This window comes from Peromyscus leucopus, chromosome 15 (genome assembly GCF_004664715.2).
Source record: "Peromyscus leucopus breed LL Stock chromosome 15, UCI_PerLeu_2.1, whole genome shotgun sequence".
In the NCBI taxonomy this organism is placed as follows: Eukaryota; Metazoa; Chordata; class Mammalia; order Rodentia; family Cricetidae; genus Peromyscus; species Peromyscus leucopus.
This window is the reverse complement of record NC_051076.1, coordinates 31404197-31428684: the sequence shown is the minus strand read 5'-3', so window position 1 is coordinate 31428684 and position 24488 is coordinate 31404197. Positions and strand designations below refer to the sequence as shown.

General features: G+C 45.3%; 1 protein-coding gene across 1 annotated transcript in view; it reads left to right on the top strand.

Annotated features, from left to right (window-relative positions):
* The first annotated feature begins 240 nt into the window (after positions 1-240).
* Lmx1a (LIM homeobox transcription factor 1 alpha) overlaps positions 241-24488 on the top strand; it is a 145935-nt gene continuing 121687 nt past the window's right edge. The window contains exons 1-2 of the mRNA XM_028864355.2: positions 241-537; positions 2756-2942. Coding sequence (XP_028720188.1) covers positions 462-537; positions 2756-2942 — 263 coding nt within the window. The 5' untranslated portion in view covers positions 241-461. The remainder of the gene's footprint in view (positions 538-2755; positions 2943-24488) is intronic.

The window sequence follows — 24488 nt, the reverse complement described above, 5'->3', positions numbered from 1 at the left end:
CACGGGGTGTCGGACCTGGACAGTCCCGTGCTTGGCCCAGGCTCCAAGAGGAGGCAACCCCCACCCCAATCACACGCAGTAGCCTAGTTCCTGTAGAGGGGTCCCCAGGGGCCACATTAGTATAGGATGGGGCGGAGCCGGTCTTGGAATGGGAAACCTGGGGACAGGGGTGGGGGTGGGGGTTAGGAGAACGCAGTTAGGGGGCGGAGGCCTAAGTACACAACGCGTTGACTTCAAGTGAAATCAGATCCGTCAGAGCAGTTCACGGTGGCTCTTCTTTCTCCTCCCACCCCACGTTTCCCTTGGCTGGACTCTACCCTCCAGGCTCATTCTTGTTGCCCTGGACACTCCTTCTGTCCTTTCCCAGGAGTGTGGCAACTGAGGGAGCGGAGTCCCAGAAGGCACGGAAGCTAGACGCATCCCTTTCCCGGCTCTACAGGTCCTCCAGGCTCAGCCCGAACATGTTGGACGGCCTGAAGATGGAGGAGAACTTTCAAAGTGCGATTGAGACTTCAGCCTCCTTCTCCTCTTTGCTGGGTAAGTGTTCAACTCCATTCGTAGCGATGCGTTCTCCTGCTGCCAGGCTAGGAGCTGAGGACGTCAGCTCTCCCAGTACCGGGTTAGGCGATCAGGCTAGCACCCTCTTCGTGCACGTAGCGGCGCCCACTCTCTGTCATTCCGTGTCCATCAGTCCTTTTGAGCCGTCCCTATCATAAAACCAGCAAGCCTCCTCAGGCCTCAGGAGCTCAACTTTGAATTCCCCAAAGCCTTGTGGGGCGGGCGAGCATGTTCACAGGCGTTTGAGTGGCAAGTGATTAATAATACCCAGGGCTGGATTTTTAATCATGGAGCTGATCGACGGCTCATAAATGCCACCGGTTTTTCAGAGGCCTATGGCCGATCATGGGCAGCAGAGGGCCGAGGCTCCGGAGCGCCCAAGTTCTTCTCTTTCCCCATCAACTACAGCCCCAATTTTAGTACTGGGCATGGCCCAGGGGCTTTTCCGGGCTGGTAGGCAGCGGTGCTCTGGGATTAGCTTGCGCGGCAGGGCCCTCACCTGGTCTTTAATTAACTGAAGCCGGATCCCAGTTCCGCAAGCCCCGTATCCCCCTACCCCCAACCTAGCCACAGCGGAGGAGAAGATCAAGGGGTCCAGAAGAGTCTTCCAGAGCTCAGGCCAGCAATTCTTGTTTTATCAGTGTCTCCCCAAATTTTGTTTTTGGTGGTTCCAAGTTTGGGGGAAAAGGAGTTTTTTTTCCTCTCTCTCTTTCTTCCTTCTTTTCCTTTTTCCTTCCTCTTTCTGCAGGAGAGATTTTTCTTTTGTCATATAAACCTCTTGCCTCTTTCCCTAACTCTAGAACCAATAGAGTGGGTTGAAATTTTTCGATTGTAGAAATCATATCCAGAGAGACACTGCCAGCCAACCTCACCCCAACAGTCCAGAGGAAACGAAATCACGAAGCCCATGTTCCCCTTCCTCCAGCCCCCTTTCGAAAATGCCAGGATCCTCTCTCTGGAGCAAGAAGATGCAGGCCAGAGTGTGTGCGGACTTAGGCGCATCGGTCTGTGCGCCCTATGGACCCACGTTCACTCTAACAGCAGGAGGGTGGCCCGGGATGCTGAGACCAAGGAAACAGAAATTTACAATTGAGAATGATCGCGCTGCTTTCTCTCCAGCCTTTCTTGGTGTCTTCCCACTCCATAAAACGACCTGTCCGCTTTACAAGCTGGCGGCTGTTCCCCAAAGCAGAAAGTGAGATTAGTGTAGTTATGGTATGGAGAAGGACAAGCCCTTCGGGACATCATGGACAAGAGTGTTCTTGTGGCCGGCACAAGGGCTTTTTTAAATGGTTGTGAAAAGTGTCAACAAAGGCGGCCGAGTATTCTTCCCTGGTGTTTGTGTGTGTTGGCGGATGGAGGCAGGGGTGGAGGTGGGGGTGAAACAGGCCCTCACTAGAATCATTAGAACAAGATCCGGAGGGAAAAAGTCGAAAAGGTCAAGGGGTAGGGCAGAGAAGATTCCCTGACTGGACTAAGGTTTGTCCCTCCATGCTTCACTTCTGAGCATAGGGTATCCAGTACTCTGACCCGCACGCACCCTTCGCAGGGTCTCTGCCCTCAGCTTTATTTTTTCCCCATCTTGACATTTTCTAATTATAAAAAGCCACCTGCAATTTGCTCGCCAACCAAGACGTAGGAGGGATTCACTAGTTTGACCAGTACTGAGCTTGCTTGGGGAGAGATGGTATTTTTCTGCACCCACAGATTTTTTTTTTTTTTGAAGAAAACAGAAAATGTTAATTTCCTTTTAAAAATAGAATGCAGTTGCAAGCAAATTATTATTGATCATTTAAAAGTAGTCAAAGGACACAAACATAGTGATTTAATGATTGATTAATGACGACGACTTGAGAGTCCCGGGAGCACAAATTTATTTGCAATCTAATTTTACAGGATGCATGGATGATAGTAATGGTACCTTGGTCTGTCTAACAATTAAGGCCGTTTATTGATTTCAGTTCCCTCCCTCGGTAGAACTTATACCTTGCTACTTAGTCTTTGTTTATTAGCAACGCTATTGCCGCTTGATTTGATTTTTCTAAATATCTGATCATCACGGGACCTTCCTGGGGGGGATGCACGGCCCGGGGTGTGTGTGTGTGTGTAAATCTGTGGGCCTGATTCGATCACGAGAGTGTTTCACGGGGTTGGCTTGCGTACGTGGCTCATGGGCGAACGTCTGTTGCTGCTGTAGGCAGAGCGGTGAGCCCCAAGTCTGTCTGCGAAGGCTGTCAGCGGGTCATCTCGGACAGGTTTCTGCTGCGGCTGAACGACAGCTTCTGGCATGAACAGTGCGTGCAGTGCGCCTCCTGCAAAGAGCCCCTGGAGACCACCTGCTTCTACCGGGACAAGAAGCTTTACTGCAAGTACCACTATGAGAAGTAAGTGCTCGCGTCGCCGCCGGAGCGCGCCCACTCATCCGCACTGTGTGCGCTGGGGACTGTGTCCTCCTGCATCCTCTTCGCCTTCCCGGGAGGCGAAAGAGACGCCCGCAGGCAAGACCAGTAAATCTCCCAGGCATTAGCAATCGGTAGATGCCCTGGGCTGCGGGGATTTCATCTGTGCGCGCAGCCCGGGCGGGAGAGAGCCGCACTGCGTCATTTCATTTTGGTCGCGAGTATACTTTTTAATTATTCCAAGTTCCTTAACCCTGGGCTCGGCCATTTCTAGAGATCACTTTCTGTGGGCCTGGGACACCTTCAAGCTTAGTCCTGGGTTCACCAGAGAGCCCGGCGGACCACCCGTGACCAGCGACCCTTTTCTATTCCATTTTAATCAAGTGTTTGCGCCGCTCTTGGGTTTGTGCTCAGCGGTAAGGCGGTATGGATCGGAAGGTTTCTGTCCCTGTCCCTTGGGCACATTTCTCGCCCTGGTTTGGGCAAATAGGATTTGAAAGTGATTTTCCTGCTTCTCTTCGTTTCCAGTCATTCCCTCTTCAGGGTGTCACAGGCTCTGGGATGCCCACAACGTTGCTAGGTCGAAGGGGACCTGATCTAAAGCCCCCTGAGGCATCTGCGCCCAGTTCTAGACTAAGGAGGTTGTCTGACAGGCAGCAGGTTTGATTCTCTCCCCATCAGCATGGCAGAACCGAGAGGCAGGAAATGAAGAGAGCGGTTCATTTCCAATCTGGATTTCTGAAATGCCTCCGGGAGTGTGGTGTGGTAGGATGTTCATATTCTCAGAGGAAAGGCCAGCAGGAGCTCTGCGGGAGTAAGGAGAGGAAACTACTTGTCCTTGGAAAATTGGCCAATTCATAGGGACTTTAGATCCATACAATTGTGGAGAGCTAGAAGGAAAGAAACGTGGCTTAGCGCTTGTCTGTTTTTGTGCACTAGGGCTGGCGTTATGTTGATTGTGTCTGCATGGGTGTGTGCGCCCAGGAAATGCAGCCCTTTCCACTAGTGAATAAAAGAAGACAGCCGCTATGTGGAGAGAGTCAGAGGATGGTCCGTGTGTGTGAAGCGTAGCTGCTGTAATTGCATTAAGAGGCACAGTGTAAAGGATGTGTTAGAGAGATCTGGCTACAACAACAGAAAGCACAGGGAAGACCAGAGGTTTCTGGTTTCCATATCATCTGGGCTGTCAGGTTTACTGAAAAAAAAAAAAAAATGGACCAAGTTAGACCAGGGAAACCTACCACCACCACCTACCCACCACTGCCACCACTAACCAAACAGAATACCCTTCTCTGCTACTCAGTATTCCTTTACTAAACATAGTATGTTTGACTTTTACCCCAATTCAGAGAGAACACTAGGCCTTTCTGTTGTTTCAGAAATGCTTTACATTTTTTTTTAGAAGTTAAAAAAAAGATACATGCTTGAGTTTATGTGAGTCGGACAATACAGAAGCCCAAAAAGGAGCGAAAACTTGCCCTGAGCGTTATGGTAAACAGTTTTGAAAGAAGAAATGCCGAAATGCCACTGTCTGTGCTGGTTTGTCTGCTTGTAGCCCCGGAGTCTGAGTAAAAAGTGTGATTTTTAGGTAATTAAGCGGATTTGGTCCATACAACTTCAAGTAGACAAAGGCGGGTGACTGCTTGCCTTTTTCTCTCCTGCTTTTCATGGAAAGGTTTTGGTATTGTGTGGACCCAATCTTTATCTTTCTGCTTACAGATTAGAGAAAGGTCCACATCCTTCAGGCACAACGCTAGCCAATTCAAAAGTATTGGAGCTTAAGGGAGGATTTGGGTTGTGATTTTTCTATTCTGTTTGTTAAAAAAGAAAATCATGAATCAGAGCCGGCTTGAGGGTCAACACAGCTGTCTGGCCAGTCAAATCTCCTTTAAGGAAGTCAGCCTGTGTCAAGAGGAGAAGAAACAGTTGTTGTAAAGTACTCAGCACAACAATATCCCTTCCATTTCAGCCCTCCAGGTTTGGGGAGGTTTGGGCTTATTAGCTGAGAGGGTCAGTTCTCCCCTTCACAAAGCTGTTTTTGCGAAGAGAAAATGGCAGGGATCAACTCACCAGCTGTTGGTCAGAATCAAGATTTTATAGAGGGTGTGAGCTACGTTATTCGAAGAGGTGTTGGTGTGACAGGGAAGATTTTTTTTTTTTGTTAATTTTAATTTAAAAATATTTACTGACACATGGATTTCCAAAATAAGTTTGCTGGGCACATTCTCAGAACAAGTCTGCCCAGCCTGTGTGAGATTCACGTATTCTTTTCTTGAATTCCTTCTTTCTTCTATTCCCCATCTCAATTCTGTCCTGCTCTCCACAAATCAGGCTTTTAATGTACTTGATACTCTTGACGGTATTAGGACCCTTGCTGTAGGAGAAAATGAGGCAGTGGTTCCCTGCCCCCAACTCTCTTTGCACTTGGCTCAGGAAAAATTCCTTTATTCAACAGACTTTATGGAGCTTCTCTATGTAAAACCCTGGTTTCGATGAAGAGAGATAATTAGAAAAATCTTGGAGCCTGGCTGCAGGAGGCTTCTAGCCTGGCAGGCTTGGCAGCTCTTTTACCCTGACTACCAGACTATCAAGGGGCTCCTGAAAGCTTCCTTCACTTAGACAGGACTAGGTATTAACCACAAGTTATCTGGAATGGCCACATGTTTATCCTGGAGGATACCACTTGTGCTTTCCCTCTTTATTGCAATAGGAAAATAGTTCTCTCTCTCTCTCTCTCTCTCTCTCTCTCTCTCTCTCTCTCTCTCTCTCTCTCTCTCTCTCTCTCTCCCTCTCTGCATGTTGTGTATGTTTTTTCAATACTTGAGTGCCAGATAAAGTAAATGGAGAGGGAAAAGGAGATGTGTGTTAGGCTCTAAGTTAGCAATGATGGCACATTATAGAGCATTTGACAGAAAAGTGAGTAGTGGACAGTACTTCAGTCCCCCACACTTGTGAAGTTCAAGTGCTGTTCCCACAAATTGAAAGGGAAGAATATGTAGCTAATGTTCACTCTCTGATGACCGTCACAAACACAGTTTTAACAGGAGAGGTTACCTATCACATTTATTTCGGCCATTTGTATGCATTTCCAGATGTTGGGAAATTCTGAATTTGCATTGGAATTATTACCTGTGTATCCCTGGTGTCAGGTCAGGCCTTCACTTAAATGGAAAGGGACTTGTTGGGTGGTGGTGGTAATAGAAATAGGAGGGAGACTGGGGAGGGTGTGTGTGTATGGATGGCTGTGATAATAACTAGAATCGCTTGATACATGTATGAAAATGTAAAAGAACTGCTTCAGCACAAGTTATTTAAACAGCCAAAATTCCATTCTGTCAATGGCTTGTTTTTGCATTCACCATGTGAAACATCAACTTTTTCCTCATTAAAGAAACAGATTGATGGTGGCATCTTGGACAAGATTGTTCACTTAAAACCTCGGGATGTTTTACTAAGTGTTGGCCTCATCTACTGTACCACCCTTAGGAATACTTCACTTTTCAGTTATCCAAAACAAATAAGCATTCAAGGCCAGAATGTAGAATGGCGATTTATGTGCACTCAGAAATCAAGAACTGGGAGTCACTTGCTGCTCATGATGTCGTCAAGGAAAAATAACCAGTTCTATGAAAAGACATCACTGGTGATATTGATGAAGCTCTGCTATGAGATACACCACTTGAGTTGGGATAGGTGTGGATATTTTGGGAATGGATTCAATTTGCTCCAGCATTCCTGAAAGTTAGCAGACAACCAAATATTTTCCAGCCTGGAAGACTTCTATTTATGTAACTGTTGTTCCCTATTTAAGTGAGCCTTCTGTGATCCTGCTAGTTCAGAGTTTTCCCTGAACCGGTTCCAAACAAGCACTGTAGCCATGCTTCAGTCGGAGACAGAAGAGGCCGTGGGATCACAGAAACGTGGCAATGTGATAGATAATTGAGCCTTCTGGACGGCATCCCACTTTTAAATCAAATTTATATTGCTTCTTTCATGTGCCTGGTGGCTCGTGGGTCAGGCAGGGCCTTCTCTCCTCACATATAAAGTTTATCATTATCACTTGGATTGTTTTGGACGTCCTGGGGGCAGTGTGGGGTAGTATTGCTGTCATCAGGGCATCAGAGCTGTTCCCACAGCACGGGAACTCCCCACATGTCAGCAGATCGCAGCTTGGGGAAGCCTTTCCTCTGAGGGCCTCCTCATGTTTTCTTCTTGGCCGTTTGGAGTGTATCAGCTGTCTGTCCAGAGAAAGGGGCAGACGTGGGGGAAAGTAGATGTCCCCCAGTTACAATATTCTTTGTCTCTTTCTTTTGGCCTGGGGCTTGTCAGCTCCAGGTGAGGAAGACTTAGGCAATGTTATTTGTTAGGACTGGTAGTGAACCCATTCTGCATTCTATCAAGGTGGTGCAGGAGGTGTGTATGGAGGAATTAGCTTGTTTTGTCCTGTTGTTATTAATTATTATTACTGTGATATTACTTAGAGATCAAAGTTGGGCATGAAGTTCTTCATAAAAGGAACCCACAGATGAAATTATAGAGGCCATTGTTAGAGTGCTGGTCCACTTCACTTTTTGTTGGCCTGGTTTCTGGTACAATAAATAACATTTAAGGAATATAAAAATCAAACACAACTAGGCAATTATTTTAGTCTGCATTCAATTGTGGGGGTTTAGCTCACATTGAGAACAGCCCACAGTTGTGGCTTTGTGGCTGTGTCTATACAACAGACTCTCTCTGTCTCTCTGTCTCTGTCTCTGTCTCTGTCTCTCTCTCTCTCTGTGTTTTAATTTTAGTGGATGATTGAAAATATTTCTTGCTTAGAGGTGATTTTTTCCCTTTTATTTTATTGGTTCATAGAATCTAAGACTTTAAAATTGAAATTTGGTAGAGTAGGCATTGATAATGTTCTATTGGGGATGAACATGGCTATGGGGCTTTTTTGATTTTTATTTTAATGGAGTACACTGTGAAAGGTGACTTTTTCCAGACTGGTTTTACATACTGTAGAGTTCTGAGACCTTTGTCCTCCATGTGGCTAGAAGTATCATTCAGTGATTGACAAGAGCTTTTCCCATAGTTAATTATTTGTCTTGCATTTTATTTATAATGTTTGCATCCACCAAGACTTATTCATATTACTGTTGCTTTTTCAATGTTATAAAGGTTTTTGGACATAATGATCTGATACTTTCTTTACTAAGAATATCTCCATTAATTTCATCATATCCCCCCCCCCAATAAATTTCTTGGGCTATCGTCTTTAAAACTGAGAAAATAAAGACTTTAAAATATCCATTGTATGAACAAAAAACTTAATAACTTCTTAGAGCAGAAGTATATTACAAAATGTGACCATTGAACATTACCAAGGTCAAAGTAATCAATATCAAATCACGTGAACTGGATTGTTAAGCGCAGTTGTATAATCATGGAAAATAAATAATGGGAGATGTAAAAACAGTCACTTCTGTCTAGTTTTAAAAGAATTCTGGTGATGTTGGTCTTAATGATGAAATTTTAATTTTGTTTTACTATTTTTTAAATTAAAAAATAAATCTTTTTGAGTCATGGGTTTTTTTTAAAACTGGTCTTCGCATCTCCATCCTGGTTCTCTAGCAAAGTCCCTTCAGGATAGGATAAAGGGGGCCCTGGGTCATGTGGGGTGTGGAGCCCCAAAGTAGAGGTTTCCCAGTGAGAAGCCCTGCTCTCATCCCAACCTGGCTGAGAATGCTTTCGGGGAGCATACTGTATATTTTCCTGAGAGTCCCTTGGGGCCTTAGGACAATGTTGTTGCCGGTGGTTTTTCAAGGCTCAGTCAGGGGAAGGTGGTGACTTCCAGGACATCACAGGGCCACCCCACGTGCCCTTTTGAAAGGCCTGTTGTCCAGGATAGAGGGAGGGTCTCTTCCGGTGCTCTAGAGGACTTGCATGTTTTCACTTAGCCTCTTAGACTAGAATGACATGGAGCATTTAGTCCACAATTAGAGTTAGTCGTGTTATCCCCAGCCGGTGTCGACTGCCGCTTTGTGTCTCTTTGTCGTATCTTAAATGAAACCAACTCTGCCGTTTTGCAGACACCTCCCAAATGTCAAATTATTATTTTCATAAACCACAACGATCTGCCTCTATATTTTTAACCAAGATGAAATTAATAAGATTGCTATGGCCCTGGCATTAATTAGTAGGAGGATTAGCGCCGTGTCGCCTAAAATGGAGGCGTAAACACTGTAACCTTGCTACATGTTTGTTTTCACACTACTGAAAATAAATAAAATGAGACTTAGGGTAAGGATTAAGTTTCTCTTGGCTCTAGATAGCAGATGCAATTGGAATGCAGCAGAAACATTGAAGTATTAGGGAAGATATTATGTAAGGAATAAAATAAAACCTACATCCGTTCCCTACCCCAATGGGTATGCTTGGCCTTGTCACAATAGTCCCATCTGTGTAGTTAAAAAGGGATTAAAAAAATACACCTCTGTGCTATTTTTCCTGGTAGTGAACAGGACAACCGAGTCTTTTGTAGAGCATATCATTTGGCTGCCATGCGTGGATTAGACAGAACTTAATGAAACCTTGCAAGGGCGCCATCCTTGCACTATAATGATCTAAAAACTAAAAATACAACGTAGACCATGCTTTTCCTAGTCCTGTAACTGGAGTCACATGAAGAGTCTGGTCCCTTCCAACCTCTCTCCCAGAATTCCAGTTGGAGGATCCTATTTTTGGATAACAGCAACCAGGTCTGCTTTTTCTGACTCTTTGGGCCTCCAGTGTTCCTCTACACCATCGGATTTGTGGTTTATCGTGATCGTCATATGACAGATGAGCTCTGAGGGATATCTGGCCACTGTGGATTGGACTGTGCTTTCTGATTGGTCTAATAAGTCCCGTCCATATGAAAAAATACTGTAATCTTCTGGCCTCACTAGGAATGGAGCACATGCTGTATCTAGACTCACACCTGCCTCAGCCCATTCTGCCTTTCACTCTTCTATGGCCCAAGGAGCTTTATTAACATGACTCTTGTAAGCATTATTGCTTAAACCCATCACTAAGTACACCATCGCTCCCATCCTCTGCTGTCCCATGGACCCTCTGTTTCCTCATCCGGGAGAACCTAGTTAGTCTTTTCTTTCTCTCTCCCTTCCTTCCTTCTCTCCATTCCTCCCTCCCTCCCTCCTTTCTTCTCTCTCTCTCTCTCTCTCCCCCCCCCATCTCTGAATCTCTCTGTGGGTATGCGCTATGCACGTATCTGTGTGTGTACATGTCTGTGCCGAGGCCAGAGATCCACAAGTGACTTGACTGCTCTTTGCTTTAATTTTTGAGACGGGTCTCACTGAACTTGGAGCTTGCTGATTTGCTGGTCTCCATGGCCAGTGAGTTCCATGGATGCCCTTGTCTCTTGCTTTCCAACACTGGGCTTACAAATCTGTGCAGCTGCCCCCTGGCTTTTTACTTGTTTCCTGGGGATCTGAACTTGGGTCCCCATGATTGCTTGGCAAGTTCTTCACCCACTGAACTATCTCCCCAAACTCCCAGTTAGCCTTTTATTATACACAATAGTCCTACCATGTAGCAACTCAGTTATTGAGTGGTACTCGGCTTAGTAGCTGATCAGTGGGCCTTTGTCTCAGGTTTACATAGTTCCATGATCATTACTCTTTGGGTGATCCTTTGGGAGCCCCCCCCCCCATTTTTCTGACTGTGCTGACATCTTAGTAGACATTAGGCTGTGTCCTTCATTTTGATGAGTCAGAGATGTGTCTGGTTCTGTGCTGCGACACCAGTAAAATGGGAGAATTCGTCACTTGCCAGAAAGATTGGCCAGCATTGTGGCAGGACATCAGCATATCACTCATTTCCAAAGCTGTTGTTCCTCTGGATACCTCTGTCGTCTTGCATCTTGCGGTGCTGGGGACTGACCCTCGTCCTGTGCATGCTAGGCGGGCACTGGGCCGCTGGGCTTGAGGTCCAGCTTACTTTTGCATCTCCCCCTCAGGGACGGTCCTCTCCAGCAGCTCTGTTAACCCAGGTTTTGAAGCTGCTGCCTGAAAAGCTCTTTGGAGAAGTTTTCTGTCCTCACTCTCTCCCGCCCTTCCTTTCAGTCAGAGGCAGCCACTCCTGGGACTCACAACCCTTGCTATCAAGCCTCAGGAGCCTTTAAAAGGATTTCTCAAAACAAAACAAAACAAAACAAAACACCCCCTCCTGAACTCAAGATTAGCCACTTAAGCTCATTAAAGTTCCCTTAAATACTAAAATGTTGGGCTCCTGGGGGCTATCCCCCCCAAACCATATTTTCGTTCTTAACATTGTTGTCATTCACTGTGCAGCGGATTAGGGCCAGCTCCCTCTGGGCCCAGAAACGTCCCCCCCCCCACTCTCAGCAGGAGAGTCCCAATATGTCTTTGTTTGAGCTCCAGGACAGCCTGAGCCGGAGGGGCCACTGACGTGGGCACAGCTCAGACTCTCCAACTTTAGGGCAGAGGAGTTTATGTCTCTCCTCAGAAAGGGGCCCAGAAAAAGGAGTGACTGGGCAGCGAGGAAGGCAGCAAAGCTGGTCATTGTTCAGAAGCCCAAGTCACCTGGTCCCATACCAGCCACTGCATGTAACCAGGAATAGAAAAGCTCTCTGGTAGCCTGGAGTGTGGAGCCATCTTTATTCTTAATTGGCAGGATTGTGCTAGGTGTTCTGCCTGGGATCACACAGCAGCACTAGACCGCCCCCCCCCCGCCCCCCAGTGCATATCCCAGGCATTCCTGACTCATCTCAGCCCAGGGGTGGATGTTTATGGCTCCGCTTGCTGCCTTGCCTGCTACCCAGAGCATCTTTTCAGCAGCATCTCCAGAAGGTCCTCACAGCCTTCCTCCCAGCCTTCCCATCCTCAAGCTGGCGCTGGGGGAGCTAGTTTTCTGGTTGTGACGGTGGAACAAATCCCTTTTAACATAACCATCTAGAGTTCCCTCCCCTGCTGCTCTCTGTCCTCTTCTTTCTCCCCTTGGCAGCCTTCACAGTACAAGGCCCGCAGGGATTCCCTTCATGCTTGTGCCCCTGCTAGGGAGAGCTAATATCTTCACAGGGCATAGTTGTTAGTGCCAGAGGGTCGACTTTAAGAGCCCAGAAGGGAAGAACACCTCAGGAAACCCGTTCTTGGCCTGGGGTTTGCTGGGTTCCTACACCACACCTTCCCCCAGGACTCTGCTCATCCTATGTGCCTGGATTCAGCCACAGTACTGTCATTTAAAGCCACATTTGGCTTGCCTTCTGCTCTAAAGCCATCTTGAGACTTCCTACATTTCAAATTACCCTATGTACGGGCTAGAGACTCCCTTACCGCCGAACTCTGAAAGGTGTTATTTTATCATTCACGTTGGGATGCAACTGGACTGTTCTTTTGGAGATGCTTTTTACTTGGAATGGTGTTGAGTCAAAAGAATGAGCATCTCGCGTTGGAGTTTTAGACTCTGGGATGGAGCAGTAACAGAGGAGATAATTTTGCACAGAACGAACATGGCACTCCACAGGAGCCTTTTCCTTGTCTGTACGCCATGCTGGCTGTACTTACGCACACACTCATTTTCTTCTGGCTTTTATTTTGTCTGTGCTTAATTATTGGTCGGGCCGTTCCATGTCAATAGTCTGCATCCACAGATGAGAGCAGGAGAAAGGTGGGTGTGAATGGTTTAGGCACTTCATATTTCCCTCCGAAACGGGAAAATTAATTTTAATCATTTGTCTTATTGTTAAGAGATGTTCTGGGTACAACTGACTCACCTGTCCAAAGGCATAATATAACAGAGACCATGGAAGAGCACTGCTTACTGGCTTGCTCACCTGGCTTGAAAACTCTCTTTCTCTCCCTCCCTCCCTCCCTCCCTCCCTCCCTCCTTCCCTTCCTAAAAATATTTATTTTTATGTTTATATTTTTTTTCATGTTACAACTATGTACCCCTTGTGTGCAGTACCCACAGAAGCCAGGAGAGGGCACCATATCCTCTGGAACTGGAGTTAGAGGTGGCTGTTAGCGGCCATGTGGGTGCTGGGAATCAAACCCAGGCCCTCTGGAAGAGCAGCCAGGGCAGTTAACTGTTGAGTTATCTCTCCAGCCCCTCAGCTAGCTTTCTTATACAGCCCAGGCTCACTTGCCTGGGAAAAACACCACTTACAGTGGGCTGAGCCTTCTCATATTAGTTAACCATCAAGAAAATGCACCCTAGTCATGCCTCCAAACCAGTCTGATGAAGGCAATTCCTTAACTGAGGTTTCTACTTCCAGCTGACTATTGTTTGTGTTAGGTTGACAAAAACTAACCAGCATAGGGTTATTATAAGAATTAAGACATCAGTTTAAAAGGCCTTTTGGTAAACCATAGACTACTGTATAGGACTGTGTATCATGGTTGCTGGTTTTTGTATGAATAAATATCTAAATATATTCTTTGGAGCTGTATACATCCCAAGATCATGTGGTTGTTAGGAGCAGAGTCTTAGGGGTCAGCGTGTCTGGGATCACATCCTTGCTGGGTTGCACATCAGCTGTTTTCTTGGCAGGAGTTCACTTGTTCTGTGCCTATTTCTTCTTTCTAAAATGGGGTGATAACACACCCTGCCTCCTTGGGACATTTTGGTTTAATATTTCTAAAGCATGTAGATCAATGCTTGGCTCATAGAAAATGCCTTAAAGGATTCTGTTGGTTAACAATTTATCTTCTTTCAAATTTCAAAGAATCTTCATATGTATTAGAGAATCGATCGTTTACAACAATGAAGAAGAAAGGCCAGGGAGAAGGTTTTGATTTATCACTGTATTTATATTGGGGAAACCAAGGCTCAAAGAATTTGTTCAAGTCATGCTGTGGGTAGAGAGAAAAGCTGGGATGCTGTCCCCAGCCAGTGACCCTGGTTCGATGGCCTTTCCACGAAATCACTCCATCTGCTGCTTGGATTCTGGTGTTCACACCCGGGTGAGATCACAATTCTCAGTTTGTCTTTTTGAACAAGCTCTTGGAAAACAAGTCCCCACCTGCTGGATTCCTGTGCTTCCAGGCAGCCTTCCTAAGGCAGCTGTTGTAGCACTCTGCAGTTTTCAAAACAGTTTGATTTTTAAATTTTGGCTATTGCCTAAATGTTTGTATGTGTGTGGAAGCTTCTGGAATATGCTCATCACTCCTGCTTATCAAACTGCTCCGCAAACACAAAACCCCCCTAGCCCATCCTTTTCCTGGATCATGCTGTCTGTACTCATCTTTAATGTCATCTGGCATAGCTGTTCCTCCCCCTGGAAGAAGGAAGAACAACAGAAAGTAACCAGCATCCATCTCCTTTCTCCCCGGTCCTCAGGGCTTGCATTGGTGACTTTTGTTCTGTGAGCCTGTCTGCACATTTGGCAGCAGAACTGTTAAATACCAGATCCAGCGGCTTCCATTGGGACCAAGCAGCAGCTGTCCATCCATCCCTCAGATAACCCCTTTCCAAGTTTTCTTCTGGATGGTGTTGCATTTCTCAGACAAGTCTCAGCCACAGCTAGAAAAGATCCCATGGTGTCCCACTGAGGCCGATTTCTAGAATCAGTGACATCTGTCTTGTTTGGGGGAAGCCACTTGGCTGGGCTGATCTAAACATGATCCAGCAACCCTGTTGTTGTCTAAGAAACCACACATTCCTGTATTGTGTTATTTCTGTCACCATCGCCAAGGCTTTTGGTTCCCTTAAAACTAGTTCCAGTCAACTTTAGAGAAACTAAGCGTCTACATGAATTCAGTCTTTGTAAATTGGGCTTTAAGACAATGAGATTGCAAGAGGCACATGGACAGTAGGTGTAGGTAGATTTCTCAAACTTGAGATTAGATGTACTCCAAGAGTTGGCTCATTAATGAAACCACTCATTCAATCAAATAGGTAGGGATGTAAAAATAAATGATACAAAGCACAGATGCATTACCACAGACTATTGAGAAATGCAAATTAAGCAGCATTATGGTCAATGAGCAAGCCCAGCCTATCTAAGTCCCCATGTGTGTTATTATTATGAGAGACTTACAGTCTTCAGTGTTTGTCACAATTTTAAATATCTATAAATATCTACATATAGTTTCATAGTCCCTGTCACTAGATCTCAAGACACATGAGGGGCAGGAATTTTGTTTTAACCCATTGTCTCTAGCATCTTGTACAGTACCAAAGACATGTCGGCACATTTATTGATAAGTGACTTGCTTAGAGGTGTTGACAAGGCTCTATGGAGAGGTGACAGCAACTGGCTCTTCAGGAGTGGGTGGGCATGTAGGACAGGGGAGAGTGTGAAGGGTTCCAGGAAGAAGAAGCAGCATGTGCAAGTGGAAGGAATTCTGAGGAGGAAGAGTGTGGGTTCCAGTGCTTGCCAATCGTGGGGATGGTGGTAGGCACATTGTCACATACAGTGGAGGTTGGGCTGGTTGTGGGCTGTAAAAAATAGTACCAAGCAGTGAGAAGCCTTATGTAACACGTGAAGGATTTTCAACTTTGTCCTATGGTTAGCAAGCAGCCAGCAAGGATTTCTCTCTGCAGTAAAAAGATGTGTCCCCCATTTTCCAGAAAAATAATTCTGGTGGCAATGTGGGACACTAGTAGGAGCTTTGGGAGAGACTGGTCAGAAGGACCAGTTAGGTAGTTGCTATAGGCTATGAGAGATGTTGAGGATACAGACTAAGGAGGAGGCATTGGAGATGAAGAGCATACACACGATCCAGAATATTCCTCATGTAAGACTAGTTAAACTTAATGGCTTTGAGAAAAGGGGTGTCAGGAAAGGAAGGTTGAGTGATGATATGGAAGGGGTGAGATGATAAAGGAGTCAAGAAGTGGAGCAGGAGTCCATGGCATGCAGATGTGGGTAAGTGAGGATGACTTCCAGCTGGACGTGTCCAGAAGGCGGATATAAAAGGAGTTCTGGGAGGCAGCGTGGACACACGTCCTTAGGATCCATTATCCTATCAGTACTAAGAAGAGGAGAGTGTCCAAGGGATGCTACATAGGCCAAGGAGAGGGCCAAAGACATGCTTTGTGGAGCACTTATTCAAAGAGTCTTGATCCGAGAAGAATCTCTTACAAGATGACATTCATAGACGAGAACATTAACGGAACTGGGTTCTACAAACAGGGCACTTGTGGGGGGAATTGGCAGTTGGCCATTTGCAACATGGCAAAGAGTAACTTTGTCAGAGCATAGCATGAGGGTGGGGAGGAGGCAGGGCAGCATTTAGGAGGCTGCATGGTAAAAAAAAAAAAAAAAAAGCTGAAGAAACAGTAGGGGGATGTGGCCAAGTCTCCAGAAGATGGGAGATGAAAGATGGGAGGGCCAAAAGATAGCATTTGGGGTGAAGGCAGGATGGGAGCAAGATGCTTGCAAGTAGTTGAGTCCTCTTGGTGGCAAAGGTGAGTTTAGCCTGGACAGGGTGGACACTAAAGATCCGAGAGAAAGTAGAGCACCCATCTGCAGTGGAGATGCCTGAAGAAGGATCAAGGACCATCCAGGGGGCAGTCTCTGCGTGCTTTGCTCTTTAGTAACCATTTATTCCTTGTTTTCTTTGTTATATTTCCCTTTTGATTAGCTAAGCTGATCAGCGCTGGGCTGAGGTCAGCAGAGTGGATCTGCTGTCCTCTAATTCTCATTGAATCTTTCCATAGATTTCCCTGAGTCTCCCATGGTCCATGGACCTGTGGATGGTAGCAGAGTGAGGACCCAGGCTGTTCCTTTCTTCATGTATCAGTTAAGCTTAATTTATGTAAACCCCACTCATCCATCTGTAGTCCCTCTGTTTCTGTTCCCAATCCATGCAGAATTCTTGTTGGTTAGGATGTGGTTCCAGGCACACTATCTCGTGTCTCATTTCCCAGGATAAAATTCAGAGCCTCCTCAAGCCAGAAACTAGTCAACTGTGCTTGAAAAAGACACCACCTAAGAGCCTATCAGTTGAAGATCTTTTGCTTTCTGTGGCATTTGGAGATATCACAAGAGAAGGGAGTGGCAGATATGGGCACACTCCTCCTTTCAGATTATAGCCTGGTGGCTTGGTCTCTTCATTTATGTATCATTATTTTATAGTCTTGTCTACTTACTTGATATGGTAGTCAGTCTGCTGTTGCTATACCAAAACACCCTGGACTAGGAGTTTTATAAAGAAAAGAAAAGAGGTTTACCTAGCTCTCAGTTTTGAAGGCGGAAAGTCTAAGATTGGGTGGTGTCATCTGTTTGGCCTCATGGTGGATGAAATCACAGTAGCAGAATCGTGTGCAGAGGACATCACATGGTGAGGCAGGAAGCCAAAGAGAGTTGAGCGGGCCTGTCCCCCTTGTGACAACTCGCTCTCACAAGAATGGACTAGGTCTTTGAGAACCACATTCATCCCCTCCTAGGGCATGCCCAGAGACTCAGTACGTTTTACTTGGTTACTTAGAGACTTTAATAAGTCTCACTTCTTAGAGGTTCTGCCAGCTCTCAGCATTACCATGTGGAGGATGCAGCTTTCAGCCAAAGCACCTTTGGGGAGCACACTCAAGCCACAGGCAAACCCTAGCGTTTGGCCACACACTTCCATCCCCAGACTGGAGGCGAGAGTGATGGCGTGGAGTACAGTAGGTTTTCAGAGACGGCGAGCTGTACGCCATTCTGTCTTTGCCTTTGCTTTGGCCGGGTGGGCAAATCATTTCAACTCATTAGATGATCCCATTACCCATTTATTTCACCCTGAGTTCTCAGAGGTGTGAAGTATGGTGCTCAACATTCACTGGTTAGGCAGGGGTGGGGAAGGCTGTAGGCAGTTGGATGGGGAGACTTATGATGGAGAGCTTCCCAAACCTTATGACTCAGAGAAGAAAAATAGACAAGGTCATAAGGGGCCAGACCTCTTAGCTTAGGAGGGAATGAAACTGAACCTGGTCTTACCAAGGTCGCTGAGTGTTCTCTAGTGGCTCTGCCTCTGTGACCAGTAAATTCAGTGGGAAATATACTGGTGATGGGTTAAATTTGATAGCCCAGACATCTAGCTGATTCAGGGAATGAAGTTTTCTTCTTGGTAACTGGTTGTTAGGGCTTCGTTTTGGCTGAGCTCAAGTGCTAGAAGGGAGATGTGGAGATCTACCTATAACACAAATTACAATACTTAATGATGTATTATTTTTCAATTTCCCCGTTGACAGTTAAAGAGCAAGGGCCAAATGGAATGTACTCTTTTAAATGGCAACATGGACACAGTGGGGCTGTTGAAAAGCCATTAGTAGCTAACCCTAGTTAATATCAGCTCAGGTAATGCTGCCCATCACAGGCCTCTTTCCCCAGCTCAATTATTGAAGGATTAAAGGACTTCCCCTAACGCACTCCTTTAAAAATTTAATGATGTTCAGTGTTGCAGAGGTTACGTAGTGTACTGTTTAAGGTGAAGGGATTTCAGCTTCGCCTCCACACTGCTGCCTAATCAGAGGGGAAAGAAGACTGCAGAGCTCAGGTTCCCTGTGGTATGGTAAGACTCCCCATCCATAAAGTCATGTGCTGCAGAGTCCAGGGAGCTCAGGTTGCTGCCTCTGCCAGACTGTGTTAACTTCTGCGGACAGTATGTTGGGAGAGGCTCTCCGGCTGTTGGCCTTCTAATCGGTGTGATAGCTGTCCGGGTAGTACCTGTTCTTCCTGGAGATGAAGCAAGTTTTTAGAAGACACTGGTGGCGAGTGGTGTGTCAAGGCTTAGTTTGATGTTGTCACTGTACGAAGAGTCACTTGCAGGCACTTGTGGCTTCTTTCAAGGGAAACGTGAACCCTGAGTTGCCCTGTCAGTGTTTATGAACTTGGGCACACACCTAGGCACACTTTGTCCCCTTGTATGCCCAAAGATTTTCATACTTGGAATTGATGGATAGAAAGTATGAGTGCAGCTCGTTTCTAGGAAACTGAGTCTTGGGGACCAAGCCACATCCATAGATTCACCAGCACCGAGGGATGAGTCAGTCATAAGGAAGCTTAAAATTCAAGGACATTGGCATACAATGAGTGTTTGGAAAATCCAGGCCTGTACTGGGGTGGCCAGAAAAGTGCACTGGGGAAAGCTGTGACACCTGCCTGGAGCTTCCTAGATAGGTGACGTCCATCTTACCAAGTGTCCATGATGCAAAGCAAGGCACTGACAGCCTTCTGACAAGTCGTTGGGCTTTCAGAAATCCTAGTGTCTAAGGATCATTCTTAGTTTCAAAATTCAATTTGCAGCAGGACCTACTATTTGCTTGTTGGTTCCTTGTTTGACTATTCTGAAGTTGGAGTTCAGACTAGGATATTTTCTCTCTCTCTCTCTCTCTCTCTCTCTCTCTCTCTATATATATATATATATATATATATATATATATCGATCTATATATCTATATCTATCCCTCTCTAAAATGAGAAACTATCTTCAGTCTTGTCTTTCCTCTTCGTTCTGAAATCAGCACTTCATTAAAGATACTGTGATATTTAAAGTAAGATTTAGAATTATGGCCATACCCTTGGTTTTGACCAGCCTGGATGATAACCTCATTCATTTTTTATTTAGCTAAAATTCATTGACCGTTTGTTATGTTCTAGGCATTGCTATAGATACTTACTTGGACTATAGCAGTGAACAAAGAATCCCTGACCTTGTGGAGTTCATACTCAAGAGGGGAAGAAAGATAATAAAGAAAAGCTTTTCCCCAGGCATCCACACGCTGGACTCCTATTCATGTGTTTGCTCAAATGTCCTCTTTCTCTGCTTCTCCTTCTGTTCATTGTTACGCTCCCTCTTTCCCCATGACTTCTCTGTATGTCCTTATTCCCAAGACCGCCATCCAGCATATGCTGTGCTTACTTCTTATGTTTGACGCTGTATTGCCTGCTCCATAAGACCGCAAGCTCCACAAGCACAGGGTCATTGCCACCTTCTCTGTTGTGATGCCTGGACCATCACAGGCACTCGGTGATTGTTTTGTAAGGTCTGGAGGAACCGAGCAAGCTGGGGGGATGCAAGTGAGACTGGAAGGATGAGTCTAGGATAGTCTGCCTGACCTGGTGTGTGGCAGTGCCTTGTGCTGAGATGGTGAGGGTAATGGAGGAGTGATATAGTTTGAAGGGTAGAGGGCAGCAAGGTTTTTTGTTTAATTTTAATTTTTTTTGCTGAGTGGTGGTCATGGGTAAGGTATTCTGCTCATAAGCTGCATTGTTCTTTTTGAAAGGAATCATGCATTGCTTCTCGGCCTTTTGGCTAAGATCAAGTGTGAAAGGAATCATGTAAGTGAAAACCCAGCAGTACTGATATTTGGAAACTCTTTGGAATGGTTTGGAAACTGAATTTTGCTTTAGGATCTCTTATAATCCCTCAAGTTACTTTCTAGAAATTGTGTACGTGTGTGTGTGTGTGTGTGTGTGTGTGTGTGTGTGTGTGTGTGTGTGTGTGTTCTGTCAGACCCAGAGGGAGTCACCTGTGATCCCTAAATGTTTAAAAGCAGTGATCTGGGGGATTGGAGAGAGGGCTGCATGGTTAAGAGAACTCTCTGTCCTTGCTGAGAACTTGAGTTCCTCCATTCCCAGCACTGAGGCCAGAGCGCTCACCATCACCTATAACTCCAGCTCCATGGGATTTGATGCCGTTTTCTGATTTCCTCAGGCACCTGCACATACACAAAAAATAAATAAATGAACATTTAAAAAGAGCTAGTGATTTGCATCTAGCAATGTTCCCAGCAGCTAAGATCCACATGAAGCTTCGCTGTCCACCCACAGGAGAATGGATAAAGAGAACATGTGAACTACACACAGGGGCTTTTTTTTTTTTTTTTTGGTTTTTCGAGACAGGGTTTCTCTGTGTAGCTTTGCGCCTTTCCTGGAGCTCACTTGGTAGCCCAGGCTGGCCTCGAACTCACAGAGATCCGCCTGGCTCTGCCTCCCGAGTGCTGGGATTAAAGGCGTGCGCCACCACGCCCGGCCACACAGGGGCTTTATTCACCTGTAAAGAAGAGTGAAACTAGCTGAGTGTGGTGTCTCCTCCTGCCTGTCATCCCAGAGTCTGAGAGGCTGAAACATGAAGGCGATTGTGAACTTGAGGCTGGTTTGGGCTATGCAGTGGGTTCCAGGTCAGCCTGGGTTACAATGTGAGAGATCGTGTTTCAACAAAGAAAGAAAGAAATTACAGCATTTTTAGGAGCGTGGGTTGAAGTGTTTGTACATCATCGTGTTAGATGAAATAAGCCTGATTTAGAGAGACAAATATTACACTTTCTCTTCTATGTGAAATTTAGATTGTGTGTGTGTGTGTGTGTGTGTGTGATGAAAAGAGAAAGTAGAAGAGGTATTGCTGGGGGAGAAGGAAGATTTCTAAAGGGAGGGGAGCTCTGTGGGAAGCAAAGGGACAAGTTGGAGTGGAGGAGGGATAAGAAAGGTTGTTTGTAATATGCAAAGTACAACGATATGTGCTTGAAAATGTCATCCATGCCATATTGGTTCATCAACTAAAAACTAATTTTAAAGAGAGTTAGTGATCTGGAAGGAGGAGGAGACATCAAGTACTAGGTCCCTTCTACTTGGGAGTTATACTATTGTACAAGCTGCTGGCTCGTCTGGCTTTTATGGAGGATAGGGTTCCAAATTTATGCCCTAATACCACCGGGCTGGCTGGCTAGTCAGTCTAGAGGAATCTGTGAGATCCAGGTTCAGTGAGACATACTGCCTCAAAAAGTTAGACGTAGAGCAATTGAGAAAGATACCAGATACTGACCTGTGTCCTCTGCATGCACACAAGCTCATACACACCTGCACACACAGACACACAACACTACATACACAAATAAATAAATGAAAATCGATTTACCTGAAACCTGAAGGGCTGTCACCATGAGAAAGGCAAGAATGTCATAAAGCCTTAAAGAGGAAAGACTAAATGTGGAACAGAAAGGGAGAAATCCAGGCAGGGTGGGTCTGCAGAAATAAACCTGGAACAAAGAGAATCATCACCCACTTGAAATGAGAAATTGAGCCTAGCCGGGCAGTAGTGGCGTACGCCTTTAATCCCAGCACTCGGGAGGCAGAGCCAGGTGGATCTCTGTGAGTTTGAGGCCAGCTTGGTCTACAGAGCAAGATCTAGGACAGGCACCAAAACTACACAGAGAAATCCTGTCTCAGAAAAAAGATAAAAAAAAGAGAAAGAGAACTTGAGTCTAGAAGAGGTGAGGTGACGTTGCCGATGTCCTGTGGATTTTAAGTGGTGGATATTGGAAGCAGGCTAGCTAGGCTTTCTCATGGTAAGCCTAGCTCTCTTTGCACTCAGCCACACCGCTTTGTGGACAGTGGAAGTCTGGGGACACTGTTTCACTCACCAGGCTGCACAGAAAGAGCATTCCCATCTCTTCCATGAAGATTGAAATTCAAGCAGGTCTGATGCTTAAATCGCCATTCTGAGGTTTAAATCTCCATTCAAGAATAAGTGGAATAAAGTCCCATCTCTTGGACAGAACAAATGTTTACTAAGAAATGAAGGACATGCTTACTTGGAGAAGACCCCTTCTACTGACTGGGTTTAGGCACACGCAAGTTTGACCACTAATTGTTATCATTGTACTCTGTGTGTAAAAGCATTTACATATTATGTTCATGTATATACATGTATAAACATGCGGAATTACTGAATTACTGAACTTCAGACATGGAAATTATTTCATAGATTATATACAAGATGTATATAGATAGATAGATGTACATACATGTGTACATAGATAGATGTACATAGATGTATATACATGTGGAATTACTGAATTACTGAACTTCAGACGTGGAAAGTATTTCATAGATTATATACAAGACTGCCTGGTTTAACCTGTGTTTCTTAAAGTGCATCTCCTGTAGGCAATACATAGTTGATTCTTGTTTTGTTTTTATTTTTAAATCAATTAAAAAAAATTCTGACAACCTCTTTCTTTTAATTCAAATATCTAGTCCATTAACATTTAATGTAATGCTTGATAGAGCTTGACTTAGGCCTACAATTTTACTATTTGCTACTTAAATTTTTTTTGGGAAATGATATAATGTTTTAATTTTAGAAAATAAATTTATTGCTAAAAAGTCTCTTTCAGAAAACATGATAATCAAGGATAATCTAAAATTTAAAATAATTTTCTTTTTCTCCTCTGTGCTTTCTTTTAATTAATAAATTTAACTTAGAATTTAATTTACTTACTATCTTTTCTCCTACATCCTTTTACATTAGTTTTAAATTGCTTTTATTAGTTGCTCCCAGGATTACAATATACATTCTTACCTATGTACAACATACTGAATGTTAATATTTTACCACTGCACATAGCATGTAAGACTTTGTAACTAAAAAGAAGTTTTTTCTTCTGTTCTTTTTGCTGTGGTTGTCAGTGTTTTTCCTCTCCCTCTTCTTTGAATGAATGAATTGTATTGATCTATGACTTACACATTCTTTGCCATCTCCAGTCTATTGTTAAGTGACTCTGGTGAATTTCTTTAACATAATTTTTTAATTGATCCTTTGGATTTCACATCATCAACCCCAGTCCTACTCAATTCCCAGTTCTTTCACATCCACCCTCCAGCCTTGTAGCATCCCCCACAAAAGAAAAGAAAAAAAGGTAATGTTGAAAAACCACGTCACTCCTCTCTCTTGCCTGCCTCTTCATCATCACATGTTCATTTGTTGTAGTAGCATTGGCAGCTGCCATGTGTCACGCTGTATACTCTTTTGCCCAAAAAGCTTTACTTGCAAATGTTATTGCAGTGAGCTGTTGGTCAGGTTCAAGGTTCCCGGCTTCTGGTACACCATCAATATTGGACCCTCACCGAGACTCCTCTTGCGTATCCTGCTGTTTCCCCTAGTCATGGAGATCCTGCAGCTATGGTTCGGCAGGAAAGGTCCCTTCACGTGCTCCAGCAGGTCGTAGATGGGGTAGATGTTGGGGTGGATCAACTCAAAGCCCTGGGTGGGGGCCTGGATGGTAGCTGAATTTGTTAGCCTGGGTTCTGACCAGGACCCCCTTTCAGGTGAGGGGAAGGGACAGCTTTCCAGTACCACCCCAGCTCTCCTGCACCCACACCATGGCCAACACAGCCAGGCTACTCTCAGCATGGGGCAGGACCAGCTTTCCCACTGCCGCAGCCTTCGAGGGGCAGGGCCGGATCTCCTGTGCAGAGGTCACCAGATCCAGTTCTCCTGCGACCATGCCACTGGGGACAACTCTCCTATGAGGGGTGGAGTCAGTTCTCCCTCTGTAGTGGCCACTGAAGGGCAGGACCAGCTCTCCTGTGAGGGGCGGGACCTGCTTAGCATGGCCCTTGGACATCAACATGGATTTTGGTGGCAGTCCAAACCATGGACATCTGCATGGCCTTTTGTGGTAGCACAGGCCCTGGATGTCAATACAGACCCTGGCTGTGGTAGGGCCATGTCTGGGTCCATGGTGGCAGCACAGGCCACTCACATCATCCTGTTCCTCGCTGTCATGGTGTTTCCAGTCCTTCCTCTCTCCACAGCATAA